This window comes from Hirundo rustica, chromosome 4 (assembly GCF_015227805.2).
Source record: "Hirundo rustica isolate bHirRus1 chromosome 4, bHirRus1.pri.v3, whole genome shotgun sequence".
Classification (NCBI taxonomy): domain Eukaryota; kingdom Metazoa; phylum Chordata; class Aves; order Passeriformes; family Hirundinidae; genus Hirundo; species Hirundo rustica.
Window position 1 is genome coordinate 3117447 of NC_053453.1, and position 24222 is coordinate 3141668.

At 47.0% G+C, this 24222-nt stretch overlaps 1 protein-coding gene across 1 annotated transcript; it reads left to right on the top strand.

Moving 5' to 3' along the window:
* Window positions 1-13578: 13578 nt before the first annotated feature.
* Window positions 13579-16453, top strand: LOC120751500 (endonuclease domain-containing 1 protein-like). Its single transcript, XM_040061434.1, has 2 exons — window positions 13579-13863; window positions 15908-16453. The coding sequence occupies exons 1-2, from the start codon at window positions 13579-13581 to the stop codon at window positions 16451-16453; spliced, it is 831 nt and encodes a 276-aa protein (XP_039917368.1).
* The last annotated feature ends 7769 nt before the right edge of the window (window positions 16454-24222 follow it).

Genomic DNA, 24222 nt, shown 5'->3' on the forward strand with positions numbered 1-24222 from the left:
GGAGCTTCTTCAGCACGTGTCACTTGTTCTTGCTCTTCTTCATCTATGAGACTAAAGTTTTCACTTTCTGGCTAGTTTGTAATTATTTTTAAAATCTCAGGGCGATTTGGGTTTTCAATGCGGGCGCGCTGAGTGATGAGGGCAGTCTATTTGCTCTATGTGGCATTGGTGGCATGGTGGGTAGAGGGAACTTTTGCTTTGAACATCTATCTTAGCGCTGGTAGTCGAGGTGCCAGCAGGAGTTGTGTTTCAGTGCCTACTACTTCTGAGGCGGCTTGGACTCCTTCATAGGCAGCTAAGATTTCTTTCTCTGTTGGGGTGTAGTTGGTTTCAGACTTTCGGTAGCTTTGACTCCAGAATCCCAGTGGTCGGCCCCGAGTCTCCCCAGGCTCTTTTTGCCAAAGGCTCTAGGACAGGCCATTGTTCCCGGCTGCTGAGTAGAGCACGTTCTTCACTTCTGGTCCCGTCCTGACTGGGCCAAGGGCCACTGCATGAGCTATTTCCTGCTTGATCTGGGCAAAGGCTTGTTGCAGTTTAGGGCTTCAGTAGAAATCATTTTTCTTGCGGGTGACTAGGTAGAGAGGGCTCACAATCTGGCTGTACTCAGGAATGTGCATCTTCTAGAAACCTATGGCACCTAGGAAAGCTTGTGTTTCCTTTTTGTTGGTTGGTGGATGCATTGCTGTGATCTTGTTGATGACTTCAGTGGGAATCTGACGCCTTCCATCATGCTACTTTACTCCCAGAAACTGGATTTCTCGAGCAGGTCTCTTAACTTTGCTCTTCTTGATAGCGAAGCCAGCTTTCAGGAGAATCTGGATGATCTTCTCTCTTTTCTTAAACACTTCCATTGCTGTGTTTCCCTACACAATGATGTCATCGATGTACTGTAGATGTTCTGGAGCCTCACTCCTTTCTAGTACAGCCTGGATTAGTCCATGGCAGATGGTGGGGCTGTGTTTTCACCCCTGGGGCAATTGGTTCTAGGTGTACTGCACTCCTCTCCATGTGAAGGCAAACTGAGGCCTGCATTCTGCAGCCAGAGGAATGGAGAAAAATGCATTAGCAATGTCAATTGTGGCGTACCACTTTGCTGCTTTGGACTCCAGCTCGTACTGGGGTTCCAGCAGGTCCGGCACAGCAGCGCTCAATGGTGGAGTCACTTCGTTCCAGTCACGGTAGTCCACAGTCAATCTCCATTCTCCGTCAGACTTGCGCACAGGCCAGATGGGGCTGTTGAAGGGTGAGTGGGTTTTGCTGACTACACTTTGAGTCTCTAGCTCACGGATCATCTTGTGGATGGGAATTACAGCATCTCGAGTTGTTCTGTACTGTCGGCGATGCACTATTGAAGTGGCAATTGGCACTTGTTGCTCTTTTACTTTCAGAAGACTTATAGCAGATGGGTTCCCTGATAGTCTAGGCAAGGTATTTAACTGCTTAACACCCCCTGTCTTTACAGCTGCCCTACAGTGTTTAGCAGTGTATGACTCATTTTAGAAAAGCTATAAATTATATAGAGGAAGCTCACAAGGTGAAATACCAGGAAGGTGGTGTCTTTTCCATTCAGGAGACCCTGAACATTCTCCAAAAGTGATGTAACTGACTCAAAAGAGAAGAAGGAAAGAAGAGGCTGAAGAGCCTCATCCTCTAACAAACTGGGTGCAATTGTTGATAAATCCCCAAAACTTGCTGCTGGAACTAGGACGCAGGGTAGGACGAGAAAACCATAAACTGAACATACCCAGAACAAATTCCAGTATCTTTATAAGCTTCTTGTAAACCAGCAAAATAACTATTCTAATTTGTGCATCCCTAGTGTAAAAGCTGTATGTTAGGGACAATATTGGAACTATTTCTGGGTAAGAAAACAAACCTAAAGACCAGAAAGGTATTAAGACTTCAAAAAAGCCTAGGGAAGAGAAATGCAGAAAAGACTCCATTCTAAGAGACATTAGGAATTCAAGAAGCAACATGATCACTGACTGTTTAATCCCCACCCAAAGGACAACAAAAAATGCAGTTAATAATATCAATACAAGTTTTTTCTACTCTCTCGAGCCCCGCAGTGGGCGCCAGTTAGAAGTATGTCCTGGTTTGGGACAAATTTGTAAGAAAACCCTTGTATAGGATCCCTCTAAGGAAGCAATCCTAAGTGGCCCTTCCCTCCAACTGGTCCGGTAAAAAACCTCTTTGGAGAAAAGTGGAAAAAACTACTTTACTAAACAAATGAAGTGCATACAAGTGTAAAGAATGAATAATATGAAACAATAAAACTTCCCCTAAAGTGAGATGGCAAATTGAGAAAGTCCTTGCCGTGGGTGTAGCTTGGCTCTTTCTCAGTCTCTCCTCAGTCCCAGTCCCTCCGGTGCTGCTGGAAAATGCCAAGGTCCAGGCCCCGGTGGGCCGCAGGTGCAGCCCCCAGTGCTCCCCTGGGTTTTCAGTCCAGAGCAGGTTTAAACAGTTCCAAGAAAAAGTAAAAAAACCAGTCTAGGGAACTTCTCTGCCCTAGCTAGCTGAAACTAACTAAAAGCAAAAAAAATCTCTGTCCTGCAGCTTCTCTAAGCCTCTGCCGAACACCCCGTCTGCAGAAGAATGTGGAGGAGTCAGGTAGTTTTCTCAAAACAGACTCCTTGCTTCTCTTTGCTCTTAGAACCAGTCTTAAAGGCACAGGACTAAATATACAGCACAAACAGAACAGACGATTGGGGATACAAGCATCATAAAGTTACCCTAGGACACTAAGCCTGACTCAATATGCTTGATGGGAAAAGGAGTGGGAGAAAAGGTTGCAGAACCTTCCTATATGGGTCATGTTAATCCGACCCTAGCAGGTCTCACAATTAGACAACTTATAGGAATGGGACCGTACTCAGATCCCTCTCACGAAGCTCAGAATTGCCCAAGGGAAGCCCTTGAGGAAGTCCGGAATGCAGCTCGTCTGTCTTTTCTAAGGTCCCTGATGCAGAAACACCTCAGAAAGCATTCACAACCATTGTCCAGGGACCCCAGGTACCCTATATGCAGTTTATGGACTGCCTTAAGCAAGCATTTGAACATCAAATTTATAACCCAGAGGCTTGTGAAATTTTGCTTTTAAAATTTGCAATTGAAAATGCAAACACAGACTGTAAAAACTACTTTAAGTCTTTTCCTAACCAAGACCCAACCCTCATTGAAATGGTTGTAACGTGTAACCGTATTGGCACATTAGGACATCAATATGAAGCCATGGCCATGGCTTTTGCAGCCATTAGAGGTCCCTCGAGGACTGCAGAAGTTTGTTTTGGCTGTGATAAACTGGGCCATTCAAAAAGAGACTTCCCTGCTTGAAAAGAAGAAAAGCTCAAATCCACAGTCATGTGCCCATGATGCCGTAGGAGACTTCATTTTTCCAACCAGTGTCGCTTGACATATGATTCTAAAGGTTGCCAGATCCAGGGAAGCCAGAACCGGAGCGTGGGAAGGTGCCGTGCTCAGACACAAATGCCTCAGCAGCTGCAGTTGCTGCTGCCACAGATGCCAACTCCTCAGGTGTCCAGTGGAGGGTCACCTCAAGTCTTCATCCAGCAATTGCAAGCAGCACCAGATTGAACTTGGCAACCTCAATTACAGTAACATTTGTCGATTCTTCTGTTCATCTACTTCCTACAGGAATTCTTGGACAACCAGGGCCCCAGAATAGTGCCCTTCTTGTAGGGAGATCTTCAACTACCCTTCCAGACTTTTAGTGCTCCCCGAAGTCATAAACTCAAACTCTAATGATGAAATTAAAATCATGGCATGGACCCCTTTTCCACCCTGTACTGTCCCCCAGGGAACAGTACAGGGTAGGAAAAACCCATGTTGCACAGCTGATTCCTTTTCCACAGGATTCATTATCCCTGTACATGAGTGCAACATGAGGGTGGGAGGATTGGGCTCTACAGGAACACCACAAATATATGGGATTTGAAATTTCTTATATGGTTGCAAGAAATTTCTGACAAACATCCCACTTGCAAATGTAAACTGTTGTTACATGGGCAACAGATAATGCTCACTGGCATTTTAGATATCGGAGCTGAGGTGACTGTCTTTTACTCAAGCCAAGTGGCCCCCCACCTGGGCCCTCACAGAGGTGCCCCTGGCCCTCACTGGGACTGGGGGAAGCAGTCGCAGTTACCAAAGTCACCATCTCATTCAAGTGATGGGACCAGAAGGCCACATAGCTTCTGTAAAGCTGCTTGTTTTGCCCGTGCTTAACATGTTGCGGGAACAAGATGTACTTCCTCGATGGGGTTTCAAAATTCAATTGGATTTTCATTTGGGGCCATTGTGGCATGCAACACCCTGAAATTAACCTGAAAAACTGAGACATCTGTCTCAGTGGACCAATGGCCCCTGCTGCTAGTTATGTTAAGCATGGTCACTGAAAGTGTCCAAGAACAACTTCAGAAGGGACATATAATCCCCTCTACCAGTCCCTGGAATTTATAATCAGAAATTCCTGTATTTATAATCCGAAAACAAACTGGCAAGTGGTGCTTGCTCCAAGACCTCTGCAAAATCAGCACAGTAATAGAGGACATAGGATCCCTTCAGCCAGGTCTCCCATCTCCCACCATGATCCTCCGTAACTGGCATTTAACAGTCATTGACCTCAAAGACTTTTTTCAACACCCCTCTGCATCCTGATGATGTTCATAAATTTGCCTTTTCTGTTCCAAGCACTAATATGCAAGCTTCCTTGCAAAGGTATCTCTGGGTAGTTCCACCTCAAAGAATGAAATCTCACCCACTATTTGTCAGTGGTTTGTTGCAAGGGTCCTCAGTCCCATTTGCCAAAAAATGACTGATGTCCTTTTGTATCACTACATGGATGACATTTTGATTGCAGCAACAAAATGAGAGGTTATGGAGGAAGCCTGAGCCCTTGTCATTGCTGCTGCAACCCAAAGAGGGCTCTCAAACCTTCTGCTCCTAAAACTAGAAGGGGTGGCATTGCAACTTTTTGCTCCTGAAAAAAATCCAGTGTCAATCCCCCTTGGAAATACCTTGGCTGGCGAAATAGCGCCCAGCCTATTTCACCTCAGCCTTTGCAAATTCAAACAGACATTTCTGCCTTGCATAACACCCAAAAAGTTTTAGGGACCATTAACTGGCTTCATTCCTTACTAGGAATTTCAAATGCAGATCTAAGCCCTTTGTTTCATCTGTTAAAGGCTGAGCCAGACCTTGTACCACCCCGGAAGCTTACACCAGAAACTTGCCAAGCACTGCAACAAGTAGCTGATACTATCTCAAATCAGCAAGTGGCTACATGGGCCCCTAAGCTACCGTTTTCTTTGATAATCTTGAACCCAGCTAAACAACCCCATGCTTTAATTTACCAGTGGGACACTAATGCACCAGACCCTTTGTTGATCATAGAGTGGATATTTTGTCCACACCATATGTCTGAGACTATAAGCACCCAGCATGAAAAGATTGCTTTGCTTATTGTAAAGCTAGACAAAGGTTAATTACACTTGCAGGTGTAGATTTCTGTTCAATCTGTTCACCTGTTACTACTGTTTATTTCCAATGGCTATTACAACAATCTGAAGCATTTCAAATAGCCCTGACTGACTTTTCTGCACAACTTTCTATTCGTCCCCCAAAGCACAAGCTCATAGCAGGTGATTTTAATCTCCTGACGTGGCCCAAAAGAAGAGAGATTGTGTTGTAAGCTGTAACTGTCTTTACAGATGGATCTGGACGCAGCCACAAGTCAGTGATGCTCTGGTGGAATGCAGATCACAACTGATGGGATTCAGATGTAACAACTGTTTCAGGTTCTCCTCAGTTTGCTGAAGTGGCAGCTGCTGTGTGAGCCTTTCAGCCATTTTCTATCCCTTTCTACCTAATAACAGACTCTGCTTTTGCTGCAGGAATTGTTGAGAGGGCTGAAGCTGCTGTACTGAAAAATGCATCCAACAAAGAATTATTTCAGAGGTTACAACAACTTCTTTTTCTTTTAGATGCCAGGAAACACACCTCATTTGTTATGCCTGTTAGGTCTCATACAACTTTACCCGCTTTCATTGCAGAAGGGAACCGACAAGCAGATTTACTAACGTTACCTGTGCAGGTGTTACCTGATTGTTTTTCTCAAGCCAAACTTAGTCACTCTTTTTTTTTTTTTTTTCACCAGCACGCTGGGCTGGCACGTACCTGTGATTTGAATCACTGCTAAGCCTCTAGCATGGTGTCTGTGTGCCCAGACTATCAAAATAATTTCTTTCCCTCTGTTGCTGGAGGTGTTAACCTTAGAGTACTCCAAAGCCTTCAAGTTTGGAAAGCCGATGTTTTGTACTTTCCTGAATTTGGCAGAGTTAAATTTATTCTCTTCTCTATAGACACTTTTTCAGGTACCTTGTTTGCTTATGGTCACACAGGCGACTCAGCGAAAGACATTTGCCATCATTTTGCAAGTGCCTTTGCAGTCCTGGGAATTCCCTCACAAATCACAACTGACAATGGCCTAGCATACATTTCCCAAAGGGTCTTTAATTTCCTTGCCTTTGAGGGGGGTAACACACAAAACAAAGATTCCTCATTTCTCCACAGACCAGGAAATTTTAAGTCCCCACAGCTCATGTAAAAATCTGTTATTACAACAAAAAGGGGGAATGAGGAATGCTACCCCAGCTGAGTGATTACAGAAGGCATTGTATGTTTTTAATTTTATTAATTGCTCCCTAATGGATACTAATTCTCCAGTTGTAAGGCACTTTAGCAACAACTCCCAGATAGAAGCTGAACAGAGGGCTCCAGTCCTTATTAGAGACCCAGAAACCAGTGAGACTTTGGGTCCTTATCCCTTTGTCACATGGAGAAGAGATTTTGCTTGTGTTTCCACAGACAGCAGTCTGAGGTGGATCCAAGCCAAAAATGTGAGACCTTTCAGAAACTCCTTTCTGAGAATACCACTCCTAAGAATCCTGATCTCCCTGGCACTCCAACACCAGTGATCCCAGGCACCGGTAGCCTCAGTTCCAGAGACTCCCTGAGGCTGTCTCTGCCACTCTGCCATCTCAGCCAACTTCTACTTGACTCGAGAAGACTCACTGATTTTACACTGCTCTTTTAATTCCATGGCCAACTCACTCCAGAGACAGTAAAAGCCATCATTTCAGAACAAGCCTCTCTTCATGAATAGCAGTTGAAAAAGTTTAAGGAGAGACTTGAACTTGAGAGCAACCCTATTCCTTGCTTTATTTGCAGAGACTATTCTCATCAAGTGTGGGTTTTGTGCCAGTGTTGATAGTGTCACAAACGATGGTATTGCATCTCTAATCGCCGCCATTGTAACTGCCGGCAGTGTGATCCTTTATGCTCTTTGTATGGTGATCGTATTGTTTTATGATTTGTGTGTGGGCAGGAGTATGGCTGGCTCCCGTATTGGCATTACTGGGGGTCAGATTTGCCTTTTCAAGCTAGTCCTTTTGGTAGGACTCAGCCTCAGCAATGGAGAAGTGGTAGCAATGCCACCCTTTCTAGATCATAATGTTTGGCTTATGCTAGCTGAAACTTTAAATGAAACTACATTCTGCCTATCCATGCCCTGCCCCCCCTCCCCCCCCCCACCCCCCCAGTGATTCTTTCTAAACTTGTTTAATAGCCATGCCTTTACAGAAAAGTGAATGGGATGTTTTATACAACTTCACAGTTCAAAAGGGAAGTACTGCTCCAGGTCAAACTGAGCCTACGTGGTGGTGCAATCAAAGTTAGCGTAAAAAAGCAGATGAACCAGCAGGATGGTATTTTTCTAACAACGGTGGTTCTGGGGTAAATGCGGTTGGGAGCTTTCCACCCCTTTCCATGCAGCCTCAAGAATTAGATATTTTTGGATCTATGCAGTCTTTTGCTCATTTCTTTCTAAATTATACTGCCAGTCCCTATAATGAGAGAAGATTTGGCCTTAATATTTCAAGTACAGGAACTGAAGCCAACATTTCTGCCTGGTGTAATCATTCCTTGCCAGCACCAGTTATACTGGGAATCAGTATATTGGATTGTTAGACAACATACTTTTAATATGTGGAAACAGAGATTGGAAAGGAATACCAGAAAGGGCTGCAGGAGGTCCTTATACTTTTGGCCGACTAACCACTCTTTAGGCGAAACTTACCACCTTTGCATGAGTTAGTGTGAGCAAAATGTAGTACACACACTTATAGCCCCAGTTGTAATGATAATGTCAATGTTTGGGACCTCGGAGCCCGATTATTTGCTTCAATCATTCCATCTATTGGCACAGCACATGCAGTAAAATCTTCAAATCACCTTGCCTGTTGGCTTGCAGAACAAGCTAATGCTATTAGCTCTGCTTTAACAGGCTTATGAACAGACATAGATAATATGAGACATGCTGAAATGCACAACAGAGCTGCAATAGATTTTTTGCTTTTGGCACGTGGACATTGTGATGATGCTTTTGAAGGCTTTTGCTTTATGAACCTATCTGAAAACTCCCAGTCTATCTATGCTAGCATACTGGCCCTTCGAGAAAGTATTACCAGATTAAGAGTTGTAGATGATAGCAACTAGCTTGGACATATATGTGGAGCATGGTGAATTACCGGCTGGCATAAGCCTGTAGTCAAAACAGGAATTTATGCACTAGCCACACTGTCTCTCATGATGACTTGCTTGCCATGTGTTTTCCAGCACACTCAGTGATAGATTGATAAGCCCACAGAAGACATTTGAGTGGTTGAAAAAGAAGGGTGAGATGTAAAGATGCAGCTATAGAGCAGGACAGAGAGTTCTGCTCAGCTCATCACAGAAGTGCACAGGTGAGCATTGGTAGGCCCTTGGCAGGCCGTACAGACGTGGCAGACTGTACCCTGAAGAGGGAAGCAGAAGATAATGATATGCTGATTATGCTTAGCTTAACGGTAAGCCCGTACAAGCTTGTATGGGTCTGTGCTTGCCTATAGTTAAGCAATGATATTAAGAAATATAAGATAGGCTTGTTACAGTTATTATTGCTTAAGTGAGCAGCAATTTTTAGCAACAGCTGGAAAGGTATCTATCCTAAAGCTTTGTGATCAATAAACCAACTATTTGCATCTGAGCAATCATTCCCATCTCTTGGATCACCATTCGCTGGGGTTCTCTAGCCCAGAAGAGGGGGCTCTGAGAGATTATTTCTCTCTACAGCTCCCTGAAAAGGGGCTGTAGCCTGGTGGGGGTCAGCATTCTCCCCCAGGGAAGCAGTGAGACAATGAGAGGACAAGGCCTCAACCTGCACCAGGGGAGATTCTGGTGGGACATCAGGAGGAATTTCTTCACATGAAAGGTGATTCAACATTGGAATGGACTGCCTGAGGTTGTGGTGGAATCCCAGTCCCTGGAGAGTGGATATCGTGGCACTCAATGCCAAGGCCCAATTGACCAGGTGGGGATTGGTCCAAGGTTGGACTCCATGATCTCAGAGGCCTTTTCCAACAGAAATGATTCTGTGCTTCTCACAGGAGCCCAGCTTGGAGCTGTGCAGAGGGCTGCCTCAGCTCCACAAGCATGCTGCCAGGCACCATTCATCTGGGATTGCTTCTGTTTTCTGCTGAGCCTAATGTGAATGGGGAACAGACATTCAGCCCTTTGCTGAGCCCAGAGCTTGTCCATGCCCTTGGTAGGGTGGGAAGCACTTCTGTTCCCTGGGTAGATGCAGCTGCATTGATATGGGGGGGTAATTTTGCATATTTTTGTGTCAGTCTAATTATGTGGAGAGCTCTGGGCCCCAGTGTGTCACAGGGATTTTAGACATGAAGGGAAAATTATTTTTGCCGGGAGCTGTGAGGAGATACTGAGACCTAAGGCCACTACACTGCAAAGTGTCTTGGGCAATGTAGCTTGTCTAGTCCTTTTCTAGTAACACCAAGGGTTCACATTCTGTGGACTGAGCATGTTGCCATGTGCTGTCCCAAAAGAAAAACAGGAGAATCAAGACAGTGACATCTTCAGGCCCCTGCTTGAGAGCGCAGCCTGGGAGCATCTTTGGTCCATCCAGGAGCCAAACCTTCCTCTCAGGCAACTTTGATAAGGTTACATGGTGAGCTGACACCTCTGATTTCTGAGGAACCTCTTATCTGTTGTGTTGGGTGGGTTTTTCTGTTTCATGTTCTGCACTGAGGTTTCTCACTTGCTCTACCTGGGCAGAATGCCCCTTGCTGTAGGGAGTCAGGTGAGGAGGTGTCCAGGAATGCTGCTGACAAAACACTTCAAGTGTGCTACACACCTGAAGATGCAGCAGAGAATATTCAGGACAACCTGCTCTACCTTATCCTTGCGTCTCTGCTAGAAGATCTTGAGAAATCCCTCTAAAACACAACAATTCAGTGATTCTGTGATCCTGGGACATGCTTTTGTCTGCTTGCTTTGAAAACTGCATCTTGAGAGCAGCGCCTGCTGTATCAGACAGGCAGGCTTTGGCATCAGATATACAGAAAGCTTTGAGTAGCCAAAGCTCAGTCCATAGGATGCACTTCTTGGATACCTTCATTCTCTGTTCTTCTTCTGAAGCTTTTCTGCAGATGTATGGGACATTTATTTGGGCAAATGTATTCAATGGTCATAAGAGATCAATTTGTGCCACATCATTTAGATTTCCATAGCTTACATCAAAAGTTAATTGCCACAGTGCTGGATTGCCGGGTCATGTCTTACAGAAATCACAAGTCGCTTTTCACTGAAATTCCTACCACCACCAGTAATGTCACAGTGCCCACAGCACCCTTGCAGGACATTTGGAGGCCAAATGCAATCTGAGGATGCCATAACACCCACACAAGTGTCAGCATCACACAGCAGTTATTCTCCTGGGAATGGGCATGAACGGAGTGGGCCAGGGGGCCAACAGCTCATACAAGATATCCCCATGGCTCCAATAACGAGACTTGCAACTTTGATGTCCTCACTCTTGATCCTTTGGGGGTGGGGGCTGGCACAAGAAAGAGTTCAATGGGTTCTGTGCATTCCGGATTATGTGGGATTGCCCCACTTTTCCCTTGGGATGGCTTTTACACTGTGTCATGCAGCACCGTGTAATAGGGGAGCGTTTGGGGGCTCTTTGATGGTTTATGGCCTCTTCCAATGATGTGATCACCATTGGGCCCTGCTTTGTTATGTCAGTTGGGCCTCATCAGAAAGGAGGAATTTGCCCCACCTCTACCAGATCTGCTTCTTCTTGGCCTTCTCCCTCATCCTGGCTAAACCCCACTTGCTTTAAGGCATCAGTCCCAATTTAACAAAGATGAAAGAAACCACAGGACTCAACCAGTTTGTTTACACAAACTTGGTCTAACAGACTTTTCTGTATATTTCTGGTTGTAACAAACAACATATTTTTCTAACATTGCTGGACTTTTGGAAATAGAAGAAAATGAGTCCATTTTAGTTTTGAGTGAATGAAGGATCATTGAATAACATAACATTCTCAGCTGGAAAGGACCTTAATGACCAGCTAATTCCACACTCTTCCTTGCACAGGGGTACTTTACACTATCCCAGGCATCTCCAAGCAACATTCAACTTCGCCTTGAACACTTTCAGGGATTGCATTCTGTGGGCAACTGCTCCTGGGGCTTCCCTTCCCCAACAGCAACAAATATCTTCCAAATACCCAATCTAAACCTTCACTCCTTCCATTTCAAGCCCTTTAACCTTGTCCTATTGTCATGGTTTAACCCCAGTCAGCACAAACACCCCACGCTGCCGCTCCCTCACTCCCCTGCTGTTGGGATGAGGAGGAGAATTGGAAGGGTAAAAGCCGGAAAATTTGTGGGGAGAGATAAAGACAATTTAACAGGGACAGCAAAAGCTCTGCACACAAGCAAAGCACAACAAGGAATTCTTTCACCATTTCCCATGGATAGAAAGGTGTTCAGCCACCGCCAGGACAGCAGGGTCCCATCCCACTAAGAGTTACCTGGGAAAACAAAACCGTCCACTCCAAATGTCCCCTCCTTCCTCCTTCTTCCCTTCACCTGATATGCTCAGCATGATGTCACATGGTCTGGAATATCCCTGTGGCCAGCTGGGGTCACCCATCCTGGCTGTGTCTCCTCCCAACCACCTTGCCTCCTTGCCAGCCGGGCAGTACAAAAGGCAGAAAAGGCCTTGGCTCTGTGCAGTAACAAAAACATCTCTGTGTTATCAGCTCTGTGTTCAGCACAACTCCAAACACAGCCCGCAACCTGCCACTGTCAAGAAAATTAACTCTGTACCCAGCACACCAATCAACTCCATGCCCTTGTCCAAAGTCTCTCTCTCCACTCTCCTGCAGACTCCTGAAGCACCAGCAGGTGCTCTGAGCTATCCCCAGAGCCTTCTCCTTCCCAGGCTGCTGGGGATGAAGCTGTTACAAAGCCATGGCATTCAGGCAGGAGAAGATTTGTAGCCTGGCCATAGGAATGATGTAATGGGAGGCTACAGAAGAGCAACCTGTGAATATCTGAGTGTTCTCAGAGACAGGCCAGTCCATCTAATGTCACCAGAGCTGTTCTGTTGGGAATAGAAACACATGTAGGTGCTGGAGCAGCAGCAGCTGCAGCTGGTGGCATTGATGAAATGATCAAGGAAGTCACCAGACCCTGTTAACTGATCCTGATATACCTTGCTCCAAGTCTGCAAATTTTGGAGAAATATTACAGAAACTATGAAAAAACGGTCAATCAATTTCAGGGAAGATATGAACAAACTCCTTAAAAACAACCCAGAAAACTTATTTTTTTATGTGGAATTCCCTGTTTATGGGAAGAGGCAAATTTATAACTGGGTATTTTCCATCAGTCAGGACAGCAAGGAAAGAAGGAATGGTTTGGGAATGAAACTCAAGCCAGCTCACTGGAAAATCAACATCAAACTGTTTAAAAAGAAGGAAGCAGGAAATTATTGAGTACCAAACCTCCACCCATGATTTTGCAAAACCCTCTAGAAAACCAGAAGTGTGGTCAGCACTCTAATCTCTGCTTGGGAAATCGAACAACGGTCTCCTCCTGCAGAGCATATAAACTCAGGGAATCTGAGACTCCAGCAGAGGCATTTTGAGGGTCCTCTGGCACACTGGGCCTGTGGACAGAATTTTGTGCTGCTCTTTCTCTCGGTAGGTGTTTTCTCTATATCTATTAAGTTGGATATTAAGTTAGGTGGATAGATTTTAATCTCATGGAGTGGGTCATGCAGGTGGGAGGTGGGAAAAGGTGAGCTTGTCCCAGCGCTGTACCTCTGTTGCAAGTTAACATTAATGTGAGAGCTGATGACATTCCTGGTGGGTTTGGTTCCTTCCTCCTACAGGCTGACTTCTCCCACTGCTGCCTGCTCAGGGCACCTAAACCCTGGTTTAGGTTTCACCCTTATTGCCCTCATGATTTTTCCATATCCTGGAGAACAGAAATGACTGCTTTTCTGGTCTCTCCTGATCCCCTCCTCTGACAGCTCTGCTCCTCTGCACACAAACGCTCTAGGCCTTGACCAGCTCTCTCTAAGCTGAGTGTCCCTCTGCATTTGCCTTCCAGGGGAGCGAGAGCCCTTCACTGAAATCCTGCCACGATGCTGTGGCTGCTGCTGCTGCAGGTGTTGGCCAGCAGCCTCTGGGTGGGACACAGTGAGGTGATGACATCCTTTCAACATTGTCCTCAGTTTTTCTATGAGGGAACAAGCCCAAGTGATGCCCTGAATCCACAGAACCCAGCCTGGATCTGTCAGTGTTACAACAGCTCCTATCACTATGCCACCCTGTACGACCGAGACAGGAGAATTCCAGTCTACTCTGCTTACATCTACGAGCCTATAAGTGAAAGGATACATGATTTGTCGTGGTATCTTGAGCCCCAGGTGAGTGTCTGTCACATCACAGCACATCTCATCACATTACAGCACATCACCCTCCAGCCCCTCAGAGATGAGCTGCAGCATTTCAATTACCACTTCTATTCCCCACTACACACATGCAAATGGACACACACTGGATGGGAATTTTCTCCTTGAACTTCAAACACCTACACCACATGGTTCCTCTTCTGCATCTCAGATATCAGCAGGAGAATGAGATGAATCACATCCCAAAGGTGCCCAGTTTTCTGTCTTGGCCTGACAGGAACAGCAAATCCAATTGCTTGGCATTACATGACAAAGCCCAATGAATCCCATCCCTGTGCCCTGTGCTGTGCTGGGTGACCAAGTGGTGGGGGAAAGGCATCCAAGAGAGGCTGCACCTGAGGGCCCAAGAGTCCTGCTGGGATCTGGTCCCCACTTTGCCCTGAGTTGTCCTGCACCCCTGACAGAATTTATCTGCTCCCAGTGAAGAGTCAAACAGCCTTTGAGAGTGACATAAGAGAAATCATGAGAAACTCAGAAGGGAGTGAGATGGCCCAGGAACAAAGGCTCAGGGGAAAAGGCACTGAAGATGCAAGGGTCAGGTTAACTGCGGAGAGATTTCTGGAGTGACATTTCAGGCAGTGAAAAGTGAGGAACATCCATGTCAGTCCAGTCAGAAGGCCATGATCTTCATCCATGGGCAGGGACCCCTGAGCACCTCTGGCTCAGGCTTGGTCCAGAAGGATCCAGCTGACAGACAGGACTCTACAAGCTATAGAGCCCTCCCAAATGTCTCTCAGACAAACTTCAGTAGAACAGGTCAGACCAATTGCAGATGTGAGAAAGAGGCAATTCCTGGCATTGCTAAGGACAGAGTAGCAGGGAGGCATTTGGGGGAAGGTGATCCAGAGAAGGAAGCCACATGCCCTACTCCAGAGGAAGGCTAAATATGTTTCCCTAAAGATCAACAAAAAGATGTTGAATTTAGGAAACCAATATTAATTGTATCTCATTAGACACAGGATCTCAAGCAACTAATCTGGTCTTGCACCACTACAGCCTCCACAAAAGTGAGGGATTAAAGTCTTCTCTCTTTTTGTAGAGTCATAGAATAGTGTCTGTTGAAGGAACCTTAAAGACCATCTCAATCCAGCTCCCCTGCATGTTCCAGGCCCCTTGCCACCAGTCCCAGCATGCTCCAAGCCCTATCCAACCTGGCATTTTCCTCCTGGACCTTGGATCCTGGCCACCCCCAAAAATCTTGGATTTTGTTAGCTTTCTCCAGAGACCTTTTTGGAAGGTTTAACTTCCTTAGGACACTTTGGGAATATCGTCTCCTCTCAGAGGCTGATCATTTGTAATTTATTTTCAGTGATGCTGCAGAAGACGGTCCCTGGCCCAGATTAGCTCTGAGACACATTCTTAACCCTGCTGTAACAGATTCCATTTACACTGAGATCTTTTTGCTACCTGAGCAAAAATGTTCAACCTTGAACAAACTGTAGCACTCCCAGGGAAACCTCAGCTCCAGGAATGATTTCCAGACACATCTCCCTGTGTATGGGATTAGGGGAGGCAACCTCTGGTGTTCCAGCAGTGGGATAGACTTCTGTGCGTAGCAACAACACAAGAGAGTCACAGAATCACAGCATGGCATGAGGGGATCCAGAGAGAGCTCTGAGCAGATTTGGGCCGTGGAGACAGGAGGAAAGGGAAGCAGATTTGGCAGGGGAGATTTCTCACCAAAGTCACCTTTCAATCCTAGAGGTGGAAAATGCTCCTTGTCTCATGCATCCATCCATGCTCCCAGCACAGGCTACAGGCTGGATCACAAAGGGCACAAGTCAAAAGGAGAGCAGTCAGATTCTGAGCTGCTTTCTCTTTAAAGCTGTTGTGGAGCATTCAGGAGGGGCATGTGTATGATTTCTCTCAGATTCATACATTTTGGTACACTGAGATGACAAAAAATGGGATCTTGACCACCAGAGTCTTCTGCTCCAGGGCAGTCTTCTCCATTACTCCCATTCCCCATTCTAACACCTCTTTCTCTTTCCCTGTCCAGCTGATAGGTGACAACGATCTTAAAGACATGGAAACTGAGTTGGTCCTCGTAGAATACTACAATTTCACTTTAGACCAAATCAAAGCGAGCCAGGCTGTTCTTGAAGACTACAATCAACTGCTTGGTTTGGAACGTGGCTATTTGAACCCCAGTGGCCATCATGATAGCAGAGACAGCAGGAAGGCTACCTTCACCCTCACCAACGTAGTGCCCCAGGACAGCAGTTTGTACATTGGTCAGTGGAAACACTACGAGTTTACAAGGATGCCAGAAAAGAGCAAGGGCTGTACAACCACCTACGTCATCACGGGTGCTGTGCCTGGGAACACCTACGTCGCTCAAGGGAGGATTAACAGACCCAGCCACATCTGGACAGCTGCCTGCTGCTTGGTGGGCACACATCCCACAAAGGCCTGGGGAGCCATCGCTGAGAATGACCACGACCAAATCCGGACCCTCAGCCTGGGGGAGCTGGAGGCCAGGTTGACTGAGATCTACGAGTGGGAAACGGTTACTCTGTTCAGCAAAGCCTGTCCCCGGAAATAAGCCTCACATCCTGGATGGAAAAGGCTATGGGGCTTTTGCCATATGTCATAGAATCACAGAATCACAGATTGGGTTGGTTTTGATGGGACCTTAAAGCCTTATAGATCATCTCATTCTGACCTGCCTGCCATGGACAGGGACACCTTCCATTACAGCAGGTTGTTCCAAGCCCTCCCCAGCCTGGCATTCAATGCTTCAAGGGATGAGGCAGTCCGATCATCTCAGGGTAACTTTTGCTCAAACCACAGCCTGCTCATGGGAATTTACTTCTTTAGAAGATCCCATCTCACATGGCCCTTCATCAGTGTGAAACCATTCCCTCTTATGCTATCACTCCATAGCCTTGTCCAAAGACCCTCTCCAGCCCTCTTAGGGATCCTTTAGGCACTGGATTCCCAGGAGTCTTCTCCAGGCTGAACATCTCCAACTCTCTCACTCTCTCTCCACACCAGACATGCTCCAGCCCTCACAGCACCTTCACGGTTTCTTGTGGACTCCACTCCAACAGCTTTGTATCCTTCTTCTTCTGGGTGCCCCAGAGCTGGAGGCAGCACTGCAGGTGGGGTCCCAGCAGAGCAGAGTAGAGAGGGACAAATGTCCTGTGCAGCATCTGTGCTGCTTCCTTCTCTGGTGTGTTTCCAGCTCTGTCCCTCAGAGCACCTCCTCCTCTGCTCAAAGGCACAAAGATGTGGGCACAGTCTCCAGCTGCTTTGCTGTTACCCTGGTTTTTCTGAGTTTTTAAAGCCTTTTGAAATGGAGTCAGATCTTTTAGTTACTGTAGAATATTAGAGCAGTTTTCTACCTTTTCCCACAGATGTAACATAAACAAATCCTTTGTTTTTCATTCTCTGTCCTTTGTTTGCATATTTCTAACCTGAAAACAATTGTAACTGACAATTGGTCTGGCCACTGAGGCTGAGGGGTGGAAACCCCAAAAAGCCAATCTTCTGCCAGACCCACAAATGTATAAAAAGTAAAAAATAAACAAAGGGCTCTTCTCTCCGCTCTCTCGGCTGGAGCTGGATTGGAAGGACCTCTGCGAAAATCTCTTGTCTGTGTGTGACTGCTTTGTGTGTCTCGGTGACAGTTCCCTTTGCTGCCCATCTCAGGAGAGAGCACTCAGCAATGAGTCCTGTCCTCCTTAGCTGTCCCCGAGAGTGTGCAGTTGACTTGTCCCTCACCTCCTTAGGAAGGCTGTGGGACTAGGGCGCCTCATGTTGCCCAGAGATCTTGTCTGTACATCTCTGTGTCTGGAGATACCCAAACCCCAACAATACATGATTCTGGACAACTTGCTTGAGCTGATCTTGCTTGAGACTGGAGTCTGGACTAGAAGATCTTGAGAAGTCCCTCCAAAACACAACAATTCAGTGATTCTGTGATCCTGGGACATGCTTTTGTTTGCTTGCTTTGGAAACTGCATCTTGAGAGCAGCACCTGATGTATCAGACAGGCAGGCTTTGGCATCAGATATACAGAAAGCTTTGAGCAGCCAAAGCTCGGTTCCTGGGATGCACTGCTTGGACACCTTCATGCTCTGCTCTGCTTCTGAAGCTGTTCTGCAGATTTAGGGGAAACTGATTTGGGCCAATGTATTCAATGGTTGTAAAAGATCAATGTGTGCCACATCATTGAGTCTGCAAGGGCTTACAATAAAAGTTATTTGCTGCAGTGCTGGATTGAAGTGTCATGTCTTATATAGACCCCAAGTTGTGTCTCACTGAAATTTCTACCACCACCAGTAATGTCCCAGTGCCCACAGCACCCTTGCAGGACATTGATTGGCCAAATGCAATCTAAAGATGCCACAAGTGTCAGCATCAGACACAAGTTATTCTCTGAAGAATGGGCATGAATGAAGTGGGCCAGGGTGCCAACAGCTCATGCAAGCTGTGCCACTACCAGAGGTGCCAGCTTGGGACTGGACTTCTCAGCTCAGGAGTTGTTGCTCATTGTCCTACGGGGTCTCATTGCTCAGCCGGGACCAACCTGTTTGGGAGCTGCACTAAACATAGGTTCTGGTGGAGGTGCAGAGTGAGGCAGCCCCATTCAGGTGTCTCCAACTGTGCTGGGGTCCCAGCTCTGACTGCAGCCAGCAGAGCTCCAGGCCTGCCTCAGCTGTATAAAGAGATGCACCCTGGGCCACTGCAGCTGCCCTGAGGTTTGGAGAACCTCACTAAGGCTGCCTGATGTGCTGCAGGATCCTGGACAACACCCAGCCCCACCTGGGCCAGCAGCCACAGGCCAGGCCCATTCCCCAGGGGCAGCTCTGGGGGCTCTGCACACCTGAGCAGAGGGAACCAGATCCCAGCACAGACATGGGGCACTGCCTGGGAGCACCCTGGAGTTCTGTTCCTGTCAGCTCCCGCTGCCAGAGCAGCAAGAGCCCTGCCTTGTGCCAGCTGGGCTGCACAGACACTGAGGAGAAGAGTTTGCTTTTTAGGAGTACAAAGTGAGGACATCATTTTCACTCCCTTGTCTGGACATCTCCTGTGATCCCCGATCCTCTGCCTGGATGAATGTTTTCTCCTGGGGTCAAATGTTGACACAGCCCATGATGGCATGAAAGCCTCAATGTGATTTCAGGCTGAAGCACCTCTGAAGACATCTCTGCTGTACCTCAGGGGGATCCCTCTAACTCTCTCACCCACCTCGGCACACTGGCTGTGGCTTGAGACCACACTCATCCTCACCACTGATCATCCCATGACTCTCTATCCCTGCTTTCCAGGCTCTGGAACTACTGGCTGCTTGACCAACTGTCAAGGTTTGACACTGGCCAAACACCAGGCACCCACAAAAGCTGCCCACTCACCCTCCCCTGCCACAGGTAGACAGAGAAGAGAGAAAATTTTGATGAAGGGCTCATGAGTTGAGATAAGGACTTAGAGAAAATACACCCTGTGCAAAACAGGTTCAACTTAGAGATAGAAAGGGACTATATCACTCACAAAATCAGAGGAGGATAATGAGAAGAAAAATAGGTCCTAAAACACCTTTTCTTCTCCCAACTCTTCCCTCCTTCCCACCAACTGCACAGGGAGACAGAGTGTTGGGAATTTGGTCTTTCTTCTGATGCTCAGGGAGAGGAGTTCCACCCTTGCTGCATCATGGGGTTCCTCCCATGGAAGACAGTTCTCCTTGAAATTCTTCAGCAAGACTCCACTCTCACGAGCAGCAGTCCAACCAAAACTGCTGCAACATGAGTCCCTGCCACAGGCACACAATGCTCCCAAAAGTGCTGTGGCATGGGTCATTCTTCCAAAAGGTGCAATCCTCAAAGGAGAAGCTGCTGCAGCCTTGAGGCAGGGGATGCCTCTCTCCACCCAGTCTCCCACTGGATCACAGTCCCCTCCAGGCATCCACCTACTCTGGTGTGGGCAACTCCCCCATGGACTACGGGTGGATCTCTGCATCCCCATGGGCTGTAGGATAACCACCTGCTTCACCATGGTCTAACCATGGCCTGCAGAGGAATCTCAGCTCAGGCACCTGGAGCACCTCCTTCCCCTCCTATTCCACTTCCCCTGGTGTCTCTGTGTTGTTCCCCTCACATGCTCTCAACTCCTCCACTTCTCTGGCTGGAATTAAAACTGCACACCCAAATTTGTTTTGATTTTCTGCTTAAATATGTTATTACAAAGACATTAGCAACATCGCTAATTGGCCTGGCTGTGGCCAGCTGCATGCATCTTCACAGCCATCAGGCACTGGATCTGCCAGACGTGGTAGAAGCTTCTAGCAGCTTCTCACAGAAGCCACCTCTGTGGCATCCCTGCAACCAAAAACCAAACTGTGCAAAACCAACTCACCAAGCCCATCAGTGCCACCGCTATCAGCTTCCCAGGCTCTTCCCAGGACCTTGACCACTGGCAGGAATCAGAAATGCCCTGCCATCCACAGCAAGCTTGTGAAATACATGGGTAGCCCAAGAGAGAATAGGATCACCTTGGATTCTGCCTTCTTTCAGATATGAGCACTGTTGCTTTCCATCACTTCTAATCAGTGCTGGGGACGTTCCAGATGCCTGGAGTTTGGCCATTGTGACACCCAGCCACAAGAAGGGCTGCAAGGAGAATCTGGGCAACTACAGGCGTGTCCACCTGGCCTCGCTTCCCAGAAGGGTTATGGAGCAGATTGTCCTGAGTGTGGTCACATGGCACATACAGGATAACCAAGGCATCAGTCCCAGCCAGCAGAGATTTAGGAAAGGCACGTCCTGCCTAGCAAACCTGATCTCCTTTAATGACCAGATGACCAGCCCAGTGGATGAGGGGGGAGGCTGAGCAAGTGTCTACCTGGACTTCCACAAATCCTTTGGCACAGTCTCCCATGGCATTCTCATGGAAAAGCGGTCAGCCCACGGTTTGCAGAGGTGCTCTCTTGGCTGGGACAGGAACTCTCTGGATGTCCAGGCCCAGAGAATGTTGGTGAATGGTGCCACATCCAGCTGCCATCCAGCCACAAGCAGTGGCCACCTGGGATCAGTGTTGGGCCTAGTCCCATTTAATACCTTTACTGATGATCTGGATGAAAGGATCCAGTGAACCCCCAGGAAGATCACGGATGATAGCAGCTTTGGTGGGAGACTCAGCCTGCTGGAGGGCAGGAAGGCTCTGCAGAGGGATCTGGACAGGCTGGATCCATGGGCCGAGGTCACCTCTGCAGCCAGTGCAGAGAAAGGCCATGAAGCTGGGGAAGGCCATGGAGGGTAAGGCCTGTGAGGAGCAGCTGAGGCAGCTGGGTGTAGAGATGCAGCCAGAGAGCAGGACTGAGAGTTCAGCTCAGCTCATCACAGAAGTGCACAGGTTAGCATTGGTAGGCCCTTGGCAGGCAGTGCAGCCATGGCAGACCGTACCCTGAAGAGGGAAGCAGAAGATAATGATATGCTGATTATGCTTAGCTTATGTGAGGTCGTATACACTTGTACGGGTCTCTGCTTGCCTATAGTTGAGCAATGATATTAAGAAATATAAGATAGGCTTGCTACATCTGCTATTATTGCTTAAGTGAGCAGTAATTTTTAGTAACAGCTGGAAAGGTATATATCCTGAAGTTCTGTGATCAATAAACCAACTTTTTGCATCTGAGCAATCAGTCCCATCTCTTGGATCGCCCTACACTGGGGTTCTTTAGCCCAGAAGAGGGGGCTCTGAGAGATTATTTCTCTCTAAAGCTCCCCGAAAAGGGGGTGTAGATAGGTGGGGGTCAGCATTCTGTCCCAGGCTAGTAGTGAGACGATGAGAGGACAAGGCCTCAACCTGCACCAGGGGAGATTCTGGTGGGACATCAGGAGGAATTTCTTCACAGAAAGGGTGATTCAACATTGGAAAGGACTGCCTGAGGATGTGGTGGAATCCCAGTCCCTGGAGAGTGGAAGTGGTGGCAGTCAGTGCCAAGTTCCAGTCGACCAGGTGGGGATTGGTCCAAGGTTGGACTCCATGATCTCAGAGGCCCTTTCCAACAGAAATGATTCTGTGCTTCTCACAGGAGCCCAGCTTGGAGCTGTGCAGAGGGCTGCTCCAGCTCCACAAGCATGCTGCCAGGCACCTTCATCTGGGATTGCCTCTGTTTTCTGCTGAGCCTGATGTGAATGGGGAATAGGGATGCAGCCATTTGCTGAGCCCAGAGCTGGTCCGTGGCCATTGTTCCACCCCTGTTCCCTGGGAAGATGCAGCTGCATTGACATGGAGGGGTAATTTTGCAGTTTGCTCTGAGTCTGTCCATCTTTGGGGAGAGCTCTGAGCTCCAGTGTGTCACAGGGATTTTAGACAGCAAGGAAAAATTATTTTTGCTGTGAGCTGTGAAGAGACGCTGGGAGCTAAACTCACTTCACTGCAAAGTGTTGGATCATGCAGCTTGCTTAGTCTTTTTCCAATAACAACCAGGCTTCAGATTGCATTAAATGAACCATTTGTCAAGTGGTCTTCTGGAAGAGGAGGAAACAAGAAAATTAAGACATTGGCATAACTTGGCCTCTGCTGGACAAAACTCCTTTGGTCCACCCAGGAATATCTTTGGCTGCTGATTGGGAAGGCAGCCTGGGAATTGCTTTCATGTGCTTTGCCATCCCTTGGGTAAAGCAGATGTCATCCCCATCTGGTGGGTTGGACACATGGGAGCTACTGGATCTCTCCCATGTAGACAGCAAATGTACTCTGTGCAGTTCTGAATGAAACGCGTTCTGTTTGTAGTGCTGCCAGGCCAATCTCCAGCTGCTCATCCAGGGAAAATGCACATCTCTTCATCTCACCCTGCAGGGAGAGGTTCTTTCCTGGGAAATGATGATCAAAGACATGAGGCTCATTCCCAAATCTCAGAGGAGGACCTGCTAGGAGTTTCCTGTCTTAAATTAAATGCTAATCCAGGAAAAAAAAAAGAAAAAAAAAAAAGAAAAAAAAAAGAAAAAAAAAAGAAAAAAAAAAAGAAAAAAAAAAAAGACTACTTTCACTAGTCTAAGTGCTTTATCTTGCTGGGAGCTATTAGAAGAGAGGAAAGTTAAATTTTCAAAACCCAAATATTTATTTTCATGTGTTATTTTCACATCCAAAGTCAGGTTAAGAAATTAGGTCGGTATTAGATGTTTGCTTAACCATCTTAGCCCTTGGATACAAAGGCTACACCTATTGAAAGTTTTGTAAGATTAAACCTCCTTTGATTTCTGAGGAACTACTTATCTGTTGTGTACCTGGATGGGATCCTGTGAAGTTACACATTATGTACACAATAACTAACAAACCTATTCAATGTATCCCTAATAGCTAATCTAACCCGGCCCTCTGGCAGTGGGAAGCCATTCCCCCTTGTCCTGTCACTTCCTGCCCATGTCCAAAGTCCCTCTGCAGCTCTCCTGGAGCACCTTTAGGCACTGGAAGGAGCTCCAAGGTCTCCCTGGACTCATCTGTTCTCCAGGTTGAACACCCCCAGCTGTCTCAGTGTGCACCCTGGAACATGGCTGCAGACAGAGAGTCCAAACCTGTCCATCTTTAGCCCCAAGAAGTGCAGTGAGTATCACAGATCACTCCAGGCCACAGCTTCTGCTCATGTGGCACAAGAGGAGCACTCCTACATAATGCATGTAAAAATTTCTCAGCGCCAGTGGTGGTGCCAGAATTTTCTATATGAAGGGATTGTATGGCAGGTCATAAAATGGAAAATATGAGAAGTAGTCCTAGAGCATATCTCTGTTTGCAAAGCATGCATTAAACTAACAGGTACTTTCACATTGAACATAAAAGCCCACTTTTAAAACCAAGTTGTGTTTTCATGTATCAAAGTCATCTAAAAGACAGCACTGTCAAATGAAGAGTTTCTCTTTGAATACCCACTGCCTATGTGAATAGCTACTCCCTTCACTTCCAACACCACTGACCTCTTCGGGTTTGTCTCCTTTACTGCCATCCAAGCCTTGTCGACCTTCTCAGAAGAAAAGGGACACCTGAAGAGGAAATGCCTTCCTATTTACCCTTGCTGCCTGTACTTTTCTCTTCAAACCCTCCTTTCCATTCAGAGTGAAGGGCCATGTCACAGAATCACAGAACCAGTTAGGTTGGAAAAGACCTCCAAAATGATTAAGTCCAATCTTTGACCACCTTGTGGCAACATGTGACATGTCCAGCCATTTCTTGAACACTTTCAGGGATGGTGATTCCACACCCTCCCTGGGCAGCCCATTCCAATGCTTAACAACCCTTTCAGTGAAGAAATTCTTCCTGAGGTCCAGTTTGAACCTTCCCTGGTACAGCTTAAGACTGTGTCCTCTCATCCCG

Coding starts and splice junctions, on each gene's coding strand:
- LOC120751500 (XM_040061434.1), top strand. CDS start 13,579: ATGCTGTGGCTGCTGCTGCTGCAGGTGTTGGCCAGCAGCCTCTGGGTG. Junction 13,864..15,907: donor CGTGGTATCTTGAGCCCCAG/GTGAGTGTCTGT, acceptor TTCCCTGTCCAG/CTGATAGGTGACAACGATCT.